General features: G+C 43.3%; 1 protein-coding gene across 1 annotated transcript in view; it reads left to right on the top strand.

Annotated features, from left to right (window-relative positions):
- The window catches only part of LOC147201557 (vitamin D3 receptor B), a 30,115-nt gene extending 16,822 nt beyond the window's left edge, over positions 1–13,293 (top strand). Inside the window, exons 5-10 of the mRNA XM_086117551.1 lie at positions 544–740; positions 1,644–1,743; positions 2,353–2,533; positions 4,763–4,914; positions 5,243–5,359; positions 6,685–13,293. Coding sequence (XP_085973677.1) covers positions 544–740; positions 1,644–1,743; positions 2,353–2,533; positions 4,763–4,914; positions 5,243–5,359; positions 6,685–6,938 — 1,001 coding nt within the window. The 3' untranslated portion in view covers positions 6,939–13,293. The remainder of the gene's footprint in view (positions 1–543; positions 741–1,643; positions 1,744–2,352; positions 2,534–4,762; positions 4,915–5,242; positions 5,360–6,684) is intronic.
- Positions 13,294–19,020: the final 5,727 nt, after the last annotated feature.

Here is a 19,020-nt window from a genome sequence, read left to right as displayed (position 1 = left end):
GTTTGTCTCCCCCATATCATCACATTTTCCACAAGCCACTTTTATCCCGAAACCTCCGAGTTGCAGCTCGGGTCATTAACGGGGAGTAGCGGCGGGGGGAGAACTGCGATTGTGCATACGAAGAGGAACCGTAGGCCTGTACCTCTGTTATGTTGTTCCCAAAAAACAGCGGCATGTTATTGACAGCCAGCTCGCTCACTCTCGCTCTCTCTGTGAGCTAATTCAGTGGCTGGAACAACAAGGAGCCCACAGAAACAAAGACAATGTTCTCAGTTGTTCAGTGCAGCGGGGGTCTCCATGTGGCCTGGTCCCCTCCCATTCTCTTCCTCCGGAGAATAACAACACCCCCGCCCACTGCTCTATTGACATAGCTGTCACTGCAATGCAAAACACATAATGTAAAAGACGCGATGAGGGCCTTCCTATAGCTATAGATTAGGCTGTAACTGTTAACTGTTAGCTGGGCTGGGGGGTGGGAATGTAATATATATATGCAAATAAATGATTGACAGTTTCTTTGCCCCCCCCCCTCCCCCAACACAGTCATCTTGACAGACGAAGAAGTGCAGAGGAAGAAGGACCTCATTCAACGGCGAAAGGACGAGGAGGCCCAACGCGAAGCGGAGCGGGAGGCCCGGCGACCTCGGCTCACCGACGAACAGAGTCAAGTCATTGCCACACTGGTGGAGGCGCACCACAAAACCTTCGACGACTCCTACTCTGACTTTTGCCGCTTTCGGGTTTGTCACATTCCGCAGTCAACAACAACCGGGTCACCTTTTAGCCATGTAGCAAACTAAATACAGGGGCTCCTGTTCACGATAGGGTTGCGTTCCCATGGCGACGGGGCTACCACAATTTATACGCTGCGTGTTGTATCCCTAACACAATTGTCAAGTCAGTATTATAACTATTTGTCTGAAAAACATTCATAAGGGCAAAATCTGTGGAAATTGTACATTGGTAAGTGAGCGTGCCTTCTTGTTCCCCCGGATATCTTCTCACCCCACCGCGCAAACTAGTTCATTGTGCGCCATTCTTTTTGGTGTTACTTTGAATGTTGGGACCGTCGTAAAGCAAGGCCAAGTGGTTATTTAGTCGAATGTGTCATCTGTTTGTTGTATTTCACTTTCCCAGTCAACTTAAAGTTGACTGACAAATTGAAGCAAGCACTTGGCTTATTTATTTTTATTTTTTTTGAACAGTTGTTCACTCGCTGCCAAGCTACTGGTTGTTGTGAAGCTCGCCGCTTCCGTCTAGCGCTCATAACGAACATTTTCACTCCAACCCAAGACAAAATAAATAAATAAATAAATACAAGAGGCATTCAAACCAATAAGCTTAAAGTTACGACATGGGGCCAAGTCTTCTCCGTGTCTCACATCTTGTAAATTGTAACTGGCAAAAATGAGCCGTGTTGATGCTGCAATAGTCAAACGGGGCCAAAGTAACAACTGAACTCGCAATGATCATGTCGAGTGTTCACAGTTGTCAACACCATAAATGCCACCTAAGTGTCATCCAAGGACCCGTGATAGAAATCAAGACGGGCTCCTCACGTTACATTGGACTAAACGAGCATCCGCACGGTATTCTTCTCCGATTTTTACGGTAATATTCTGCTCTCTTATCCCCACGTGCAGCCTCCTGTGCGCGAGGGGCCAGTGACACGTAGCGCCAGCAGAGCCGCTTCCCTCCACTCTCTGTCGGATGCCTCCTCCGATTCCTTCAGTCACTCTCCGGGTGAGCGGCTCGCTCTATGAAAACGTCCCTCAAGATCAACATTGGCCGCTGGGTGTAATAAGTCAAAGAGACCTTCCAGTACGGTTGCCTTTAGAAGCAAATGTTATGTTTAAAAAGTTACATAAATCAGAAGAACATGTGAGCCTGCGCTTGTACGGCCATGACAGAATCGGTTTCGAAAAGAGCAGTATTTATAATTGACTGGAGCCAGCTATTTTTTCCCCCCTCTTATTTCATTGGCTTATATAATTTGTTTGTACTGCCTTACTGAGAATGCAAAGGAGATCCTTCGAAGGCCTCGCACCCTGCAGACGCTTGACGCCCGCTTATAAACACAAGTTCGTTAATGCATCTGCCACTAATGCGGTGCACACGGCGAGAGGCACGGTCACACAGCCTCCACGCGGCGCCAGCAAATGACTGAAAATAACCCCGGTGATGTTGAAGGGCTTCATGTGTTTTCAAGGCTGTCATCCGAGCTTTCATCCTCTTTGCGCTGCTGTCCGTTCGCTTAGCTTGAAATATTTGTATTTATCGAAGACATACAGTATATTATTATGATATACATATGTTGTTGGTGTTGTTTTTTTTTTTTTTTGGGGGCTGCAGAATCGGTCGACACCAAAATGAACTTAAACAACTTGATGATGATGTATCAGGAGCAGGGCAGTAGCCCTGATTCCAGTGAAGAGGAAGCCTCCAGCTTCTCCATGCTGCCCCACCTGGCCGACCTGGTGTCCTACAGCATTCAGAAGGTCATTGGCTTTGCCAAGATGATCCCGGGCTTCAGGTACGTCTTCATTCACCCGTCACACTGTCATGTTTCATTTTCACCAGAATGAAATGTTTAAAAAAAAAAACAACCAGATACGATCAATGCGCGGGTAGTGCGGCGCTAACCCGTCAGAGTCGTTTTAATGCAAGATATAACACTTTTTTACTTTGTACCATTTTATGCTGTTCAATTAGGCTTCAGTCTGCCCACTCCTCATATTTGGAGGCATTTTATTGCTTGTGTCATCTATTTTGTTTTGGTTTGTCGGAAAGGCGCCTCGGGTGCCGGCACGTCACAGTTTGGCCAATTGGACCGATGAAACGGTACCACATGATCACACACTAATCCTCCACGGCCCAGCACACGCAGAAGCAACGTTTTTAAAGTGATTAATTGGACGTGAAGCATAGCAGAAGCGATGACAAAAGAGGCACAACATCCCTGGCCTTACGTTCCATCTACTTCTACTTTACGGATTACAAAAAAAGAACAGCTTTGTCCACATTTTCTCACCGGATATTTACATACTCTTACTTTACTAATTCTTTGTAAGACTACGTTTTATGTAAAGTCATATCATTCCAATTTAACAGCACCCTCACAAATGTTACATTAAAAAAAAAACTGCCTTGACAGGTAATACAGATTTTGTGATGTAAGAGTTTTTTCCTGGAAGTAATCAATTCACTTTGTTGTTTCCAGGAAGGGGGGAGGGGGTTGAAATGTAAATGTCGAAGTCAACTGGTATCCCACTACAGATTGTGTTTGACTCTGTCGGAGGTCCCCAATGCAACTGAACACCAGCGTGTATCTAAATGTGGTTTTTAATACATTATTAACTGAAAAACTAGAGCAAGTTGTTGTTTATTTTTTGGTTAAATGTTCTTTCCAGCAGTCTCAGGAAGGATATGCACCACAATTTACCGAGTTCCTGCCGCTATAGCCAGTACACGTATTTTACAATCCAGCTGACTCACCAACAGGGAAAACTTGGAGCACTTTATTGAGGGGAATGGAAAAAAAATCACATCCGAGTCATGGCCAATGCATTATAAAACTGCAATCGGATGACTGGTGTTGGCGTCACAACGGCACCACTGTCTATTTTAAGTTCACATCTTGATCTGTGCAGCAACGTTTTGTTTTTGTTTCTTACTTACAAGTTGATGACCTCTACATGAAAAAAAAACTTTGCGCTCCTGTAATATGAAGTACGTTCTTTTTTTCCAAAGCAAGCTGATGCCGTCTCCTTTGCAACAGGTTAATGTCATGTGAGCTCATGCTATCGTTCTGCCATTCAATGAATCATGGACTGCAATCTTTTGATTATTGAAGAAAATCCCTTCAATCATCCTTTTGTCGCACGCTACAAACTCTGCTTGGAAAAAGTGTGTCACCTCTTGGGGCCATGAAGTCGGTGCTAAAACGAGCCGGGACCTGTATTTCCTGAAAGCTGTCATTGCCATTGGCTGCAAGTGATGGATGTGGTTGGATTACCTGGGGAATGTTTGTTCGCCGATACTTTTCTCGCTTAAGCCCGGACCTTCACTCAAGAGTCAAGAGATCGTCCTAGATCCACATTCTATTTCCATTCCTGGACACATTCACGAACCTTGCTAGAGTTTGTTGACAATGCTCGAAGTGGCCATGTTTCTGCCCTCTTCTACGATAAACGACTCTTGACGCGCGACTGAAATTGAATTGCTATGCAAGTACATACATTCGGTATTGGTCAGTATGAAACATCATGCATATGAATCATTAAACTATAGTATGACATCATTTTATCAGTTATTTGTACTGCATTTTCCGCACTGTAAGGTGCTTCGGAGTATGAGGCGAACTTTCAATGGATGGCCTATTTTAAAACTGTTTTCATATATAATATGCACCACATTATAAGGCACATGGAATAGAAGCTACAATAGTGGCTGCGGTTGTGTTATGCATCCACTTAGATGGAGCTACGCCAAAGAGAATACAATACAATACAGCTTTATTTATATAGAGCTTTCCCAACCACGGCAGCTGTAACAAAGCACTTTACAGAACATATAAAATACTACTTCCAAGAAATCAGAATATTGATCCATATAGAAGGTGCATCGGATTATAAGGCGCACTGTGAAACTTTTATGCAAATTGAATGCTTTTAGGTGCGCCTTATAGTGCGGAAAATACGGTAATTGTAGTGTAAGAGCTGCAATTTGGCGAATGCTAACATAAAAGCATCTTCTCTTGCAGAGAGCTGACTGCAGAGGATCAGATCGCCTTGCTCAAGTCGAGCGCTATTGAGGTGATCATGCTGCGCTCAAATCAAAGCTTCAACCTGGAAGACATGTCCTGGAGCTGCGGTGCGCCCGACTTTAAATACCAGATCAGTGATGTCACCAAAGGTCAGTCAAAATGCTACCACATGTACACTTGACGCCACTCTGCATTTTTTTTTTGTCCTCATGATGGCTCTTTTTAGTACATATGGGACTGTCCTGAACATGAATTGACACGTATAATACCAAAAAAAAAACGAAAACAAAATGGCTACACTGCGGAGGATGAGGCAGGAGGACAGGGTAGTGTGTCCAAGTACTCCTCTGCAGTTCAATTTTTTTGTAAACTATACTTCTCGTCAAATAGTAATTATACTGCTGGAAATCTCACCAGATGGTGCAAGTGAACGTAATCATAACGTGCCATGTGACATCTGTTGCGTTTGTCCTGTAGCGGGCCACACTCTAGAGCTGCTGGAGCCGCTGGTTAAGTTCCAGGTGGGCCTCAAGAAGCTCAGCCTGCACGAGGAGGAACATGTACTGCTGATGGCCATCTGCTTACTTTCTCCAGGTACTGCGTGCTGCTCACTATTTGTAGGCCGCGCGGTTAACAGGGATCTTGGTTGCCTTATGTCCTTTTTGGGGGGACTTCCTGAGGCAAAAGAGTCACAAAAAAATGTACATATTGTGGGGCGAAATGTTTATTTGATCCCCTGCTGAATTGGTTAGTTCACTTTGTGGTAATAGAATATCCGTTGAAATCCATAAAAATCCCCATAAAGATCCCCAACAACTCATTCAGGATGAGCTTTTTTTTAACGGATCCAGCTCCAGGCTGTAAAACACATTTTTGTAGATCCTGTTAATGACAGTCAAACAAGAACATTGGTATAAAACGCAAATGTACCGCATTCAAATGACTAACCTTCAAAGGGAAGTGTAACAAGTGTGATTTTTTTTTTAATTATTATTTTTTGGACACGCAAACATGCCTAACTGGTTGTGTTTGGGATGATTTTGAGGAAAAGGAAGGGAGCAGTATCGTATACAGCAGGATCTTACTCTATATTAGCAAAACAAAGGCAGAAATGTTGGATATACACGGCACCCTGATGGACAACAGTCTTGCAGTGCCCACAAGGTCTCCCTGCTCTCAACGCACATGTCCAGGCTTGCCTTAGGTTTGCGAGCGAACATCTTAATGACTCTGGTAAGACTTGGAAAAAATGTGGTCAGAGGAAACCACAGTTGAGCCGTTAAACTCATTCAGTACCAGCCAATTCTGGACCAAGTCTGAAAAGACGTTGAAAAACGTCTTTGGGAGTGAATGCGTTAACAGTTGTCCATTGGGAATTTTTTTTTTCCTCCAAATGGTACACGACTTCACCAAATTGAAGGGCCAATGAACGGAGCTAGGTACTCCACTTTCAAATCTTCGCTGAAATCTTTTCTTTAGCAAGAACACTGAAGATGGGCTGAAGATGTTTCTTCCAACATGACTGTGATCCAATACCTACTGCCAGGGAAACAAACGTGTGGCTCAAGACAGAAGTATATTAAGGTCATGCGGTGGCCTACTCAGTCCCCAAGTGAGCAAACCAGTAACTCCAGTAGAGGTGTCACATAAATATTTATCCCCATCCCTACAATATGTGATTATCCACAATTTGAAAGCAAGGGTCTCAGGTCTTGTCACGATGTCCCAAACGGAACATATAATGCATACGTTATTTATGCAAGTAAGAATATACAGTGAAACGACCCGGAAGTGATGCTAGTGACCGAAGATCAGTCAACCAACATACATTCAACATCCGTGGTTTCCATAACAACACCAGACTCTGTCGCAAAACAGAATTTGACCAACCCCTCCGCCCCCCACCCCCCACCCCACAGACCGCCCAGGTGTGCAAGACCACGCGCGGATCGAAGTCCTTCAAGACCGCCTGTCGGAGACCCTGCAGGCCTACATCCAACTCAACCACCCCGGAGGAAGCCTGCTCTATGCCAAGATGATTCAGAAGCTGGCCGACCTGCGCAGCCTCAACGAGGAGCACTCCAAACAGTACCGCTCGCTCTCCTTCCAGCCAGAGCACAGCATGCAGCTCACCCCGCTGGTGCTGGAGGTGTTTGGCAGCGAGGTCTCCTAAGGGGAGACCACACCCATGCGGTGATAAAATGGAGGGAGGAAGCTGATGATGATGATGATCTGGATTGGCCGTCAAGTATGTGCGTCTCTTTCAAGAGTCTGTACGGAGAGCAAGCAGATGTTGAAGCGACAGTAAACAAGGGAACTACACATTCAGTACAACTTAAGCTAAGCATACTTCTGCCTCTTTAAGGTGTTTTTTTTTTTTTTTTGTCTATTTAAATCAACGCTGCTTCAAACGCCTGGACATGTTGTGCACGCGCACAGTGCACAGCAGCAACAACCGACACACTCAGTTATTCATTTAGCCATTCCGTTGAGCTACCTCTTTTTTTACCGGGGTTGTTTTATATTTCTATCACCTCTGTGGATGCTTTAGATACCGTACGGATGACGTTTTATTGGATGAAACCAGTGCCTCTGCATGACTTTATTAAGTTGTTATTTTCATGTTCATCTGCTTGTCTCCAAGGCAGTGTATATTTATGTATACCAACCTTTCATCTCTCACCAAAGGTATGGTTCCTCTACCGTCTCGGAAAACCATCTTGCTGCTCTTTGGCATGTGGCCACCCGCGCAACATGCTAACAATTTTATTTTGTTGGGGGTTTTTTTTTCTGATTAGCCTCACAAGCCCATGAAGGAAAACGGTCAGTATTTCGGGTTAGACTGCAGAGTGTTGGTCTGTCATCTAGCAGATTGGATTTTGGTTTGCTTGGTTTTTGGAGGTGAGAATCAGCCACTAAATGTGTTAGCTACTATTTTATTTTGTAACCGCAGTCTGTCAATCAAACCGGGCCAACGTCATGGCTTGTTGCTCCTTAGTTTGTTTCCCTATATAGTTTATTCCTTGTAAATAGCTAATTGCTACCATGTGTATCCTCAGCATTGTTGTATCACCATTTATTCAAGCCTATATGCTATATATCATAGATTTTAAAGGGCTAAATGCCAAATCTAACTGGATTAGTGAATTAAGGCTTCAGTAAGAGGCCTGACTTGTTAATATATGGCTGTATACCATACTTGGAGTTGGCATAGGAATGGATATAATTGCTCCATATTCTTTTCGTTGCTTTTTTTCTTTTTTTTTTTAATGTCACCTCATCTTCCTAAAATCATTTCAAAGGTTATTCCTCCATGGAATATCGTGAGCTCGGTGTGGTGTGGAGTTTTGCATACAGCTCCACACCTCTGCAGGGGGATCACATCCTTTCGTTTCTGACTGGGAAGTGAATTTTGGAGAATGTCTTGGAGCTTGGGGGAGTGGGGGATTTGGTTTAGTTGCTCGGCGCCTCCTGCCTGAGGGCCTCCAGATGGCTCTTGTGTGCTGTTCAGCCCCCTACTGGCTGTTTTGTGGAAATACAAGATATGCAATGTAGTATAGAACGGTCAGACCGTGCGTCAACTTTACGGCCACCATGTACTCTGAACATTAAGTGGGAGTGCAGGATTTACTCGAAAGCAGGGGTGTCAAACTCATTTTTTTCGCTGGCTACATAGTAGTTACGGTTTCCCTTGGAGGGCCGTTATCAATTTTGGGAAACCATCGAAATGTTAGATCACCTCCATATATTACAAACATAGCGCACAACAAATTTATGGCAAACTCGTTTTAAAATCAGAATAATGACTGTTATTGCGGATTAAACATTACAATTTGAAATTTTGGTTCAGACTTCAGCAAGCATCATGGAACTTGACATGCTTGACTTGCTTCCGCGGGCCACATAAAATGATGTGATGGGCCAGATCTGGCCCCCGGGCCTTGACTTTGACACCTGTGCTCTGAAGTATTCAAATCCGAATTTTGATGGAAGTTGTAAATATGCATCTCGGAAAAAAGGCCTTCACTGTCAAAACATGACAGAAGCCGGTTGCATGTTGTGGTTTGAAAAGAAATGGACACGTTTTAGATGAGAATGTAGAAGGAGGAATATTACAAGAATGAAGTTGTAATGTTTGAAAGACAGACCCCCTTTTACAAGGAGAAAGTCCGGATATTAGGATTCCCCCCCCCCCCCCCTGCCCCCATTAAGTTTATAATTTAAAAAAAATCTATGTATTTGTTTTGGGGTTTTTTGGACATTTACTGCAAATATAAGTGACTTTGTACCAGGGTAAAGCAAATGTAGTGAAAATGAAAGATTTAAATGTAAATGAAAGAGAATTATAAATAGTATTTAAATTGTATGGAGAAAAAAAATATGCAATATAGAATATTGCTGTTTTTGGAATTTTGTTGTGATCAACTGATTACTCCTCACCCGTCTCGAGTTTTGCAACGATGGAGTTTGTCGATTAAAGTCATATTTGGTCAGGTGACAATCCGACCAATTTCCAGCGGACTGTTCACTTGAGAACGTGACAGTTCTAATGGCTCGTGAAACCCTCAAAGACGAAGTACTAGGCCGATCTATTATTTGGTGCTATGGTTCAATTGCTCAAACCTAATGACAGCTGATCCGTTGGTTGTTTCATTGATCGAAAGCCTTTTTGTCTCCGTTTGGCCACCGTTGCTGGTGCTCCTTTCCGAAAAGTGAAGGCGACCTGTCAATAACCTATGAAGATTGCTTTTGTATACTTGTGTCCATCAGATCACATGATGTATTTCATATATCCAAGTATGTCGCATGCACATCCACCAACATGTTCATTGATCGGTCGATCAATTGAGCGCAGAACTCCCTTTCCTGTCTAGTGCGGACTGTTTTCACGGGTGGCCGCCACGAGATCTTAAGAGCCATTTGACCGGAGACGAGATGTTTTAACATCTGTGAAAGTTGTTTCTGAGATTCGGCCACGTAATGCTTCCTGTGCTAGACCTTATGACGCTTCCACTGACATCATCTCAGGACGACTTTTGGATCCATCGTGCTGCTGCTCGTTTTTTCTCCTCATCCGAGAGCGTTGTCGCTTTAAACTGCAGCAGCAGCAGCAGCCGAATCCGACTCACCAGCAGGACCATTCTCTCGCACTGTGGCTTTAAGTTGAACTTCGACTCTTGGTAACCTGTGCCAGTCCAACCACATGGGGGATATCACACCAAATATTTCCCTGTCAATCAAATATACGTTGGTTGGCGGACTCTCCAGTCCAGTATGCAAACGTACACGGTATGCTCATGTCCACAAACGGGAGGATTTAGTGTCTGTAGGCCGTACTACTCGTGTGCATCTAATGCCAGGACAGCTAACGGATGTATGCTGCCCTCTTTTTTTTTTTTCTTCTGAATTTTTTTCCAACTCAATACTGACCTTTTGAAGGTTTCCTACATACTTTATGTAAACGTGTATGTAGCTCTGGTTCTGGGGTTGTTACGTTTTCATTTTAAAACAGCAAAGCGGTGCCAATTTGTACAAAGGAGTATTAGGTCGACACTGAGGGGGAAAAGTACATACTTTGAGAAGAGCCGAAAGTGGAAATATTCCAAAATGAATTTTACCAATAAGCTTTGCGGCAGAAAAAAAATACATTTTATGGTAACAAAGTCCCACTAGAAGAACTTATTACGAGGAAAACGATGATGAATTATATCACCAATCGCAATTTTGCAAAAAAAAAAAAAAAAAAGTTTTATTTCTCCTAACATGAAAACTTACATATGTAATCTTTGGACCTTCTCGTGTTCTTGCTGTTGATTTTCTTTTCGGTGCAGACGTCATACTTCTTCGGAGGTATGCGAATGTTTGATCCAAGTAAGGAATTTCGGGGAATGTAAAAGTGCCACGGGGAGACTTCCCTCCACACAAGAACAGGGTCCCAGAGTTCTTCGCTGATATTGAAATTCTAGAGGACGAAAGTAACATGGAAGCTAGCGTTCATGACGACGACACATTGTACATATCATCGATCCGCTCATATCGACACGAGGTTTTCCCGTTTCGATTGTTTTCACCGTTTAGAAAAAAAAAAAAGCTGCTTCAAACCTTTGTAACATTGTGGTGGTTTGTTGGAATACTGGACCTCGTAAATCCTAACTGCTAAAGGAGATCAGATCAGATGACACGCGTCCGCCTTAGTGGAGATTCGCGCTCGACTCGACGACGGCGGCGCCACAAACCGTAATACCTGTAATACTCGCGTCATGGTACACTATCACCAGCAAGCTTTACAGTTCTTTTTTTTTTTTTCCTTGGAAAGTTTGTTCATATGACTGTTGCCATTACAAATCCTGTCCATAAAGCAGCTACGGAAGCCGGCTCCTCGCCCCAGCCCAGACCTTCTCTTCGAGTTTTCGTTCCCGCCTTTATGACAGGGATTGTAATGGATTCAAATTAAATGTAGTTCTTAAGACGAAGAGTGTCCACAATGGATGTACACCATAGTCAACCTAAAAAAAAAACAAAAAAAAACAAACAAGAAAAAAACAAAACAAAAAAAAAACTACCTCTTTTAACTCAAAATTTATGCTTTAGCATTTGCTTCAGTTTTTACTTTTGTAATGTTTGTATTCATGTTGATATTTATTGCTGTCTAATGAGTCATACTTCAATGATTACCTCAGAGATATCTCGCAGATTTTGGGAGAGTCCAGCTAATGAAGTCGTTCATCGTTTTTTGGGGGGGTTTGTTTGTTTTCTCGTTGTACAGTTGTCTTCTCATATTAAGCATTTGCCCCCACCCCCTCCCCGAACGCACAAAATACCAGGAGTGTTTTTATTTTTAAATCTTGTGCCTGCACCCACGGGGCTCACACTGGCTCGAAAGAGGTTACCCTCTTCTCTCCAATATTGTCCTCGGCAAGCATGTTTAGAGTGGAATTTAAAAAAAAAAAAAGTTCTACACACATCATTTAAGAGATTTGTGTGAAATTGAAATTAATGACAAAGAGAGAAGAGTGCTGGATGAGATTTAAAAAAAAATTCCCATAAAAAGAAAACCATTTGAAAAATGTGTGAATTGTTGTCACATGTGGGATGCGACCTCGACTTGCCAGAAATTTCTGCAACTCGTTCATTGTTGTGGTTTTCTTCTCTGGTCTTTGCATTCATTTAGTAAAGATGTCCACATCTCTTAGAAATCGCAGTGGGGGTCATATTTTCTCGATTTCACGGTGACTGTCCTCACTTAAGTCCATGTTACAGCTAAAGCCTTGGAAATGCCCGTCAGGAAAATCTCACCCGAGCAGTATTTGAAATGCTAGCAGGTCCTATTTCACAGCAAAGTTGGAATGTGATCGGTCAATCCCGTACACACACACACCACATGCCCGGCTACAACAATCGCATGGAAATTAATGCAACTGTGTGATGTTGAAGGAGCTGCAAGAATTTCTGGCAAGCGCCAGTTGTGTCCATGTGTCAGCAATCTGCTATCATCATGTCAAAAGTGGATTTTATTTATTTTTTTCTCCGAAGCATCACGAAAATGTGCATTTTGGTAGGGTGTGTAGACTTTTTAAAGCTACCGGAGTTTGGAAAGGCAAACCTGGGTGAGGACCTTTTGTGGAGGTGATGGAACTTGTTAGGGAAGTAACCGGAGGGACTGTGCGGGGCTGATGGAGTCAATGCGAGGTGTGTTAGCCCCACTTGGTACAATATGCATCTTTCTCGTCACATCTTCTGTCTACTCCCCTAACTTTTGTGTCAATCCCGGCCCGTGTTTGATCAGAGGGGAATTAGAAGAGGCGACACTACATGCAATGCTGCTTTCTTTCTCTCTTTCATTCATTCTTTTTTTTTTTTTTAACTCATCAAGCATCACCAAGTTAGTGACACTTCATAACGCGGGTATGGTCCAAAGTGCCGTTCCCTTGATCCCTCACTGCCCCCCTCCCCTCCCCCATAGGATCGTAGTGGTACTCATTGGAGAAAGATCACTTTTCGTCCTCATGTCAAACTGCTTCAGGTAAACACTGAATGAATTTTTTTTTTTAATATAAAAGAGGAACATTGTTGCCGTGGCGACTTGTAGCCAGAATTGTGTGCCATATGACCTTTTTACGGCAGGGACACCGCACCGCGTTCCCCCAGCATTACGTGTGACTGGGACAGAATTTGACTTATGACGTAGTACTTAAGAATTTGGCATAAAATTCTACTCCTTCATTTTGAAGCCAAATTTTAGCCACATTCAATTTCAAATGCCTCAACCAACAAAAGCACTTAATGTAACCCGATATAATGCACGCATACTGATTGCATTTGCCACAAGAGGCCTCATGTATAGGTCACGCTTGGCTCTAGCTATCAGAATGGTTTAGATCACCTAAATTTTATTGTAATTGTAATGTTATCTTTTGTGTCTTTTTTTCCCCCTCAAAGATCTCTTTTCTATATAAAAGAAATTGTGTCTATGTAATATGATTTTGTCCGATGTTTTGCAAATCAAAAATAAACACTTGTACAGTGCAGTACGCTTCTGTGTGGAATCTTTGAAGTACGTGCGGTACATCATTGTTGAGCAACCTAATTTGAGCCCGAGCAAATGTACGTTTTGAAACGCACGGCACAACAACAAACAAAAAGTATTCAAGCATACTGATATTACAATTTTGTCTCACTTTTTTTTCTAAAACCAAACCGAAAGGCAGAGAGCGTGCATTCAATGACCACTCAGTGAGGATGAATCTGGTTGTCTCTTCATGTGCTCTGGGATGCGCTCGAGCTGCTCGCGAATTGTTAAGGGGAATTGTTAAGATTTTTGCACTTCCCTTTTCAATTCAATTTCTAATAGAGTCTAATGAAATGAAATCATGCAGCTATCCTTGATGTCGGTGATAGGATAATACCAAAGATGTTTCAGCATATTGAACGTATTCTCCCTTTAAAGAATTTAAAGGTTGGCAAGTAGCCTTGGTATCATCTTTCAAAGTGAAAATAGCCAAACTTTTGAGACCGAAAAGTTTAGATCCAAAACCTAGTATATTTGTATCCAGTATATATGTGATGTCATCACTGAATCGATCAGCCCATGTGTCGGGGAAACAAACAAGTGATTCCTGGGAATCAAATTACTGGGAAGCTGTTCTCAACAACAACCAGTTTTTGTTTCCCCTCCCTCCGCACATTTGATTTTAAAAACATACAGATGGGCCTGGTCATTTGGGGATGAGCAATATATCCAGTCCCAGATGATTTGATTTAGTTGCCACCACTTGATGAAAGAAAAAGTGAGTAAAATTCAACAGTATTTTTTTTTTCAATATAGCTTTGCCCACCCCCGGATATGCAGTTCAGAAAATAGGAGGGATGCATGTCAGGTATTTATTTATTTTTTGGCTTGAATCAAGTGCAGTTTAACAATAAGCCACTAGAGGGTAGTGTCTCTTTCCCAATGAGCCAAACAACCCATCACTGACCTGATGACCTTCGACAGGCCGGTCAGGAGGAGTTGGCATCAGTTAGACGCTCGCGGACAGCGTGACCACAAAATTGTGGTGGCACATAAGCACGCAGACTGAAGACTAGTATCAAGACACATCTGACATGAGTCCAATATGCCGGATGAGATTTGAGCTCATCTCTATTTGCATCTCTGGCAGGCCGCGTCAAGAAGGAGATTGCACGTGGAGTCGCATACAGGGGCGACAAATAAAAGGTTATCAGAGAAATCCAGTCCTGACTCGACAGTTAATTGTCACGCCTGGTGCGGAGCAGAGGCACTTGTTTTGCCTGCTGATAAGCTTGCGCTCCTGCGGTCTGCTCAAACCGTTGCATCTGCACATGAGGTTAGGTGAAGGAAAAGAGAGGCTCTGGTTGCAGCGACATCCCTTAGGTGAGCACGTTTTGGCAGCCCCCGCGTCCCGGCGGAGCGAGAAGAAAGAGTTCGCCCGATGCTTTGACGCCGGGATGCATTGCTGAGAGCACGTTCGCAGGCCATATGTCAGAAGAATCAGCCACTAACGGCTATCTCAGGCATTGTTGGGGTATGTCGAGGTCGGCCGATGTGCAAGGATGCTGGGCATCATGGCTTGATATTGTGGAACCTCTCAAGTCCAACAAAATAGTCGGAAACAATAATCAAAGAAGACGGAACACAGTGACTTTAGCTCAGAGGTTTTGTTGTGGCCAATTGACCCATTTGAAAATTAGACACAAACATTTAAAAGGATTTAATTCATTTTGCCTGGCTTATCTTTTTTTTTTTCCTTTTCCTGAGAGAAATATTTAACCTGGGGTGGCACGGTGATCAACTTGTTATCACGTGGACCTCACAGTGCAGAGGTTGTGGGTCCGATTCCGGCTCCGGCCTTCCTGTGTGGAGTTTGCATGTTCTCCCCGTGCCTGTGTGGGTTTTCTCTGCGTACTCCGGTTTCCTCCCACATTCCAAAAACATGCATGGCAGGCTGATTGAACACTCTAAATTGTCCTTATGTGTGATTGTGAGCGCGAATGGTTGTTTGTCTCTGTGTGCCCTGCGATTGGCTGGCAACCGATTCAGGGTGAGAGCCAAGACAGGCTCCAGCATGCCCGCGACCCTTGTGAGGATCAGCGGATTAGAAAATGGACCGATGGATGCATGAACGTAGAGCGGGTCATACTGACCCATGCACGTTGTTGCTGAGATACAAACACAGAGGGAGTGTTCAAGAAGACAAATGAACTTTGCATCCCAAAGCAATTTTAAACAGTTCCCGGGTGTCGGTGACATGCTTTTGTCAAAACAACTATTTGAGCCTGGTCTCATGAAAATGAGCCAACGCAGTTGCAACAGTGTGGAGCAAGATCCTCCATTTGGAATGGGGTTCCGCGACAATTCCAGGTATACACCCACTCGAAGTTGATATCGTTTATAGAGCTGAGAAGATGCATGGTACTGACAAATAATGTCAAACTGTTTTTACTGCGCCTCAGTGGAAATGAATTGTTGTCTCAGCCTCTGAGGTCACTTGAGGACCCTTTCCGAGATGGCTTTTGTTGAATTTTTGGGTGAGGCTCACTTTTCTTGGGTATCAGATAAAGATGTCCACACACACACACACACACACACACACACACACTCAGTTGGGTGTAAATCGAGTTGTTCTCTTTTCTGTCCGTGGAGGTTTCAAAAGCATTGTGTGCTTCAGAGCAACACACCCGGTCTCTGTGAGAACGCTCTCAGTGTGATTTGTTTTATGATCTCAGTTTGAGAGAAGACTGTTGGCTATGGCACATACCCACTTGCGGTTGTTGCTTTCCAGCAATAACAAGCGTTGTGTGCGTGTGTTTGTGTGTGAGAGGGAGATAGTCAAGAGTTTGATTTCAAACTAAACAGCCAAACATGAAAGGATAATGTGCAAAGAAGAAAAAAGGGGGTGGGGGGGGGGGGCAAAACAATTTGGGTCACATTAGAAATGCAAAGAACAGATTGACCTTTTTCCTCACGGCATGTCCATTGATTGTGCGCCCGCTCAAATTGGAAGTTGGATGGCCTTGTTTTATGCGAGTCATCCAAATGTCATTAGGGCTGAAGCAACCATGTGGTTTTGGTCCAGAATGTGAGGAACGCATGATGGTCCTCTCCTCTCCGGCTCGCTACGAGTACACCACTTTCTCACGAGGCTCAAAATGCACGTATGGGGTGTTGGGGATTGGGAAAATAATGCATGCATCTTTGAAATGTTCGGGGTACTTGGTCATCGGCTCCCTCATTCCCAAAATAGATACGCTAGTAGGTTCATTGAAGACTAAATTGTCCTTGGGCGTGAAGGTGAATGGGAAAGCTTGTTTGTCTGCACTGGAAAAAAAAAATCGTGAGTTGAATTTACTCCATTTTATTTTGTCAAGTGTTGCACAAAACAAAATCATCGGAATCAGATCCATTTTGAAGCGTCTGTATAGTCTACTTAAGAACCCGGATCCAGATGATTTCATTCAAGGAGTTTCGGATTTCTCAAGTCGTGCTTCATCAAAGGTGGCCGTTTACTTTAATTGAGCCAAATTTCCGGGATTTTTTTTAAGGCCTCTTTTTAGGCAACTGGGATGGATGAGCTCAGTCATACATGACATTGTTTTAAGAAATCTTGCCATTTTGTCATATTTTTATTAATCAAGGAAAAAACATTTTTACAATGATTTTTTTCCCCCAGACTTAGAAAATATTGACACATTTGTCATATTCTTTTACAAGGAAAGTATACCAAAATGTCTGACAATACATAAGGCTGTTTAAACATTTTTTATAACTCCTGACGATAAACTCTCGCTGTCCCGGGCGTTTTTAGGCTGCAAAACAAAAAGTACCAAATCATAATTTTGTGATCTATTGGGTGTTTTGTTTTGTTTTTTAGGCCACGAAACAAAAAGTACTTCAGCACAATTAGCTTTGACGGATGCCCCCTCGCCACATTAGTCTGTTAAATCAAGGTTGCGCTTTACTGTACACTACTTTTCTTGCACGTGGCCCTTTTTTTAAAATCCTCTTTTCTCCCGAGTTGAACGTTATTCTCGTGCCGTCGCTAATCATTTTCCGGCTGAGACGAAAAGACGTGCTGCGTGTGTCTGTCTGTGCGCATGCGTGCGTGAGACAAAGTGATCTCGTGGTAAATAATGGCTGCAGTTACAGCTAACAAAGCCTTCCTCCATCTTTTCCCCTGCCCTAAATTTATACCACGCACAAATGTACTCACGCAGACACACACACACACGCACACACATGCAGACAAACAGTGTGTTCACTCACGTCAGTCCTGTGGGCTCTATAATGGCCCAGACGACATTATATGTACTATACGGCTCGGGTGGAACTCTTCCAAGGTGTTCCCATGCGACACAGTTTGAACTCCGAATGTTGTTTTCATTCTATTCATGGGATAAAGTGGAGTATTTTAGCAGCTGTCTGCCTTCGGTGCGGATGGAGGCAAGTCATCAACGGACGGTTTGAGCTGCACATCGTACCGGTTTTGAAGTGTGTGCTTGTTTGTGTGTGTGAACAGAGCAGTAGTAAACCACAACAACAACAAAAAAATGTGACGTTTTGCTTTAAATGGCCATCGGATGGATCCACCATGATCAGAAACGCTTGGAATGTCTTGCTAAATCTGCCATTAAACAACTAAAAAAAAAAAAAAAAAAAAGTCCTGAAAATGTCCCGCTGAGAGGTTTCATTGGGTTTCTCTCACAATACGAGTAGAGCAAATAGATGAATGGAAAGAACAACCTCATACCGGATCATCTTCTCGGCATTGTCTGTTTTTATAGTGAACTCACGTACTTATGAAAACCATAATATTTCCACAAGTCCACATCAGAGTTTTACTTCACTTGATAGAACAGAACGGTGCAATAAATTGCTCATCATGACACGCTCTTCTTTTTCAGAACCACGATTCTCATTGACAGCATTATTCTAATAACTTGGCCATGGGAAGACTTAATTTGAAATCGGATTGGTTAACAAAACAGTCGAGTTGTGAATATAGTTTCATTTATATGGACCGGGACATAAAGGCTATAGTCTCAGTGGACTAAATTGCCTCCCAGACATGTCGTGAGAAGAGAACTGGAAGATTTTTTTTTTCTGTGTGTGTTTTTTAGGGTTTTTTTTGTGGGTAATACAAGAATGAAATTGCTAAATCCATGTGAAATATGAGATTAGTGGTCAGTAGCACTGCACCATTCATTTTTCATTTTTGTGCTCATCAAGCGGCATTATGCTTTTGACTACATGTTATTTATGTTAGCGTCTGCTTGGTGAAATTAACATGTATGTATCATAATTGATCATTTATGAATTGTGTCGGTGTGGCCCGGTGGTCCAGTGGTTAGCGCATCGACCTTATAGCGCAGAGGTACAGGTTTCGATTCCAGCTCCGGCCTCCCTGCGTGGAGTTTGCATGTTCTCCCGGGGCCTGTGTGGGTTTTCTCCGGGTACTCCGGTTTCCTCCCACATTCCAAAAACATGCATGGCAGGCTGATTGAACACTCTAAATTGTCTCTAGGTGTGAGTGTGAGCGTGGATGGTTGTTCGTCTCTGTATGCGACTGGCTGGCAACCGTTTCAGGGTGTTTCCCACCCTGAAACTCCCACTCCCACTGCAAAGACAGCTGGGATACGCTGCAAGCACCCTCCGCGACCCTTGTGAGGATAAAGCGGATCCGAAAATGGATGGAAGTATGGATGAATTCTGTTGCTCATATTGTCATTAAGTGTCACAG

Source organism: Hippocampus guttulatus, chromosome 8 (genome assembly GCF_054856545.1).
Source record: "Hippocampus guttulatus isolate MCC_2025c chromosome 8, RoL_Hgut_1.0, whole genome shotgun sequence".
In the NCBI taxonomy this organism is placed as follows: Eukaryota; Metazoa; Chordata; class Actinopteri; order Syngnathiformes; family Syngnathidae; genus Hippocampus; species Hippocampus guttulatus.
Note: the sequence above shows the minus strand (reverse complement) of the source record. Positions and strands in the feature narration are given on the sequence as shown.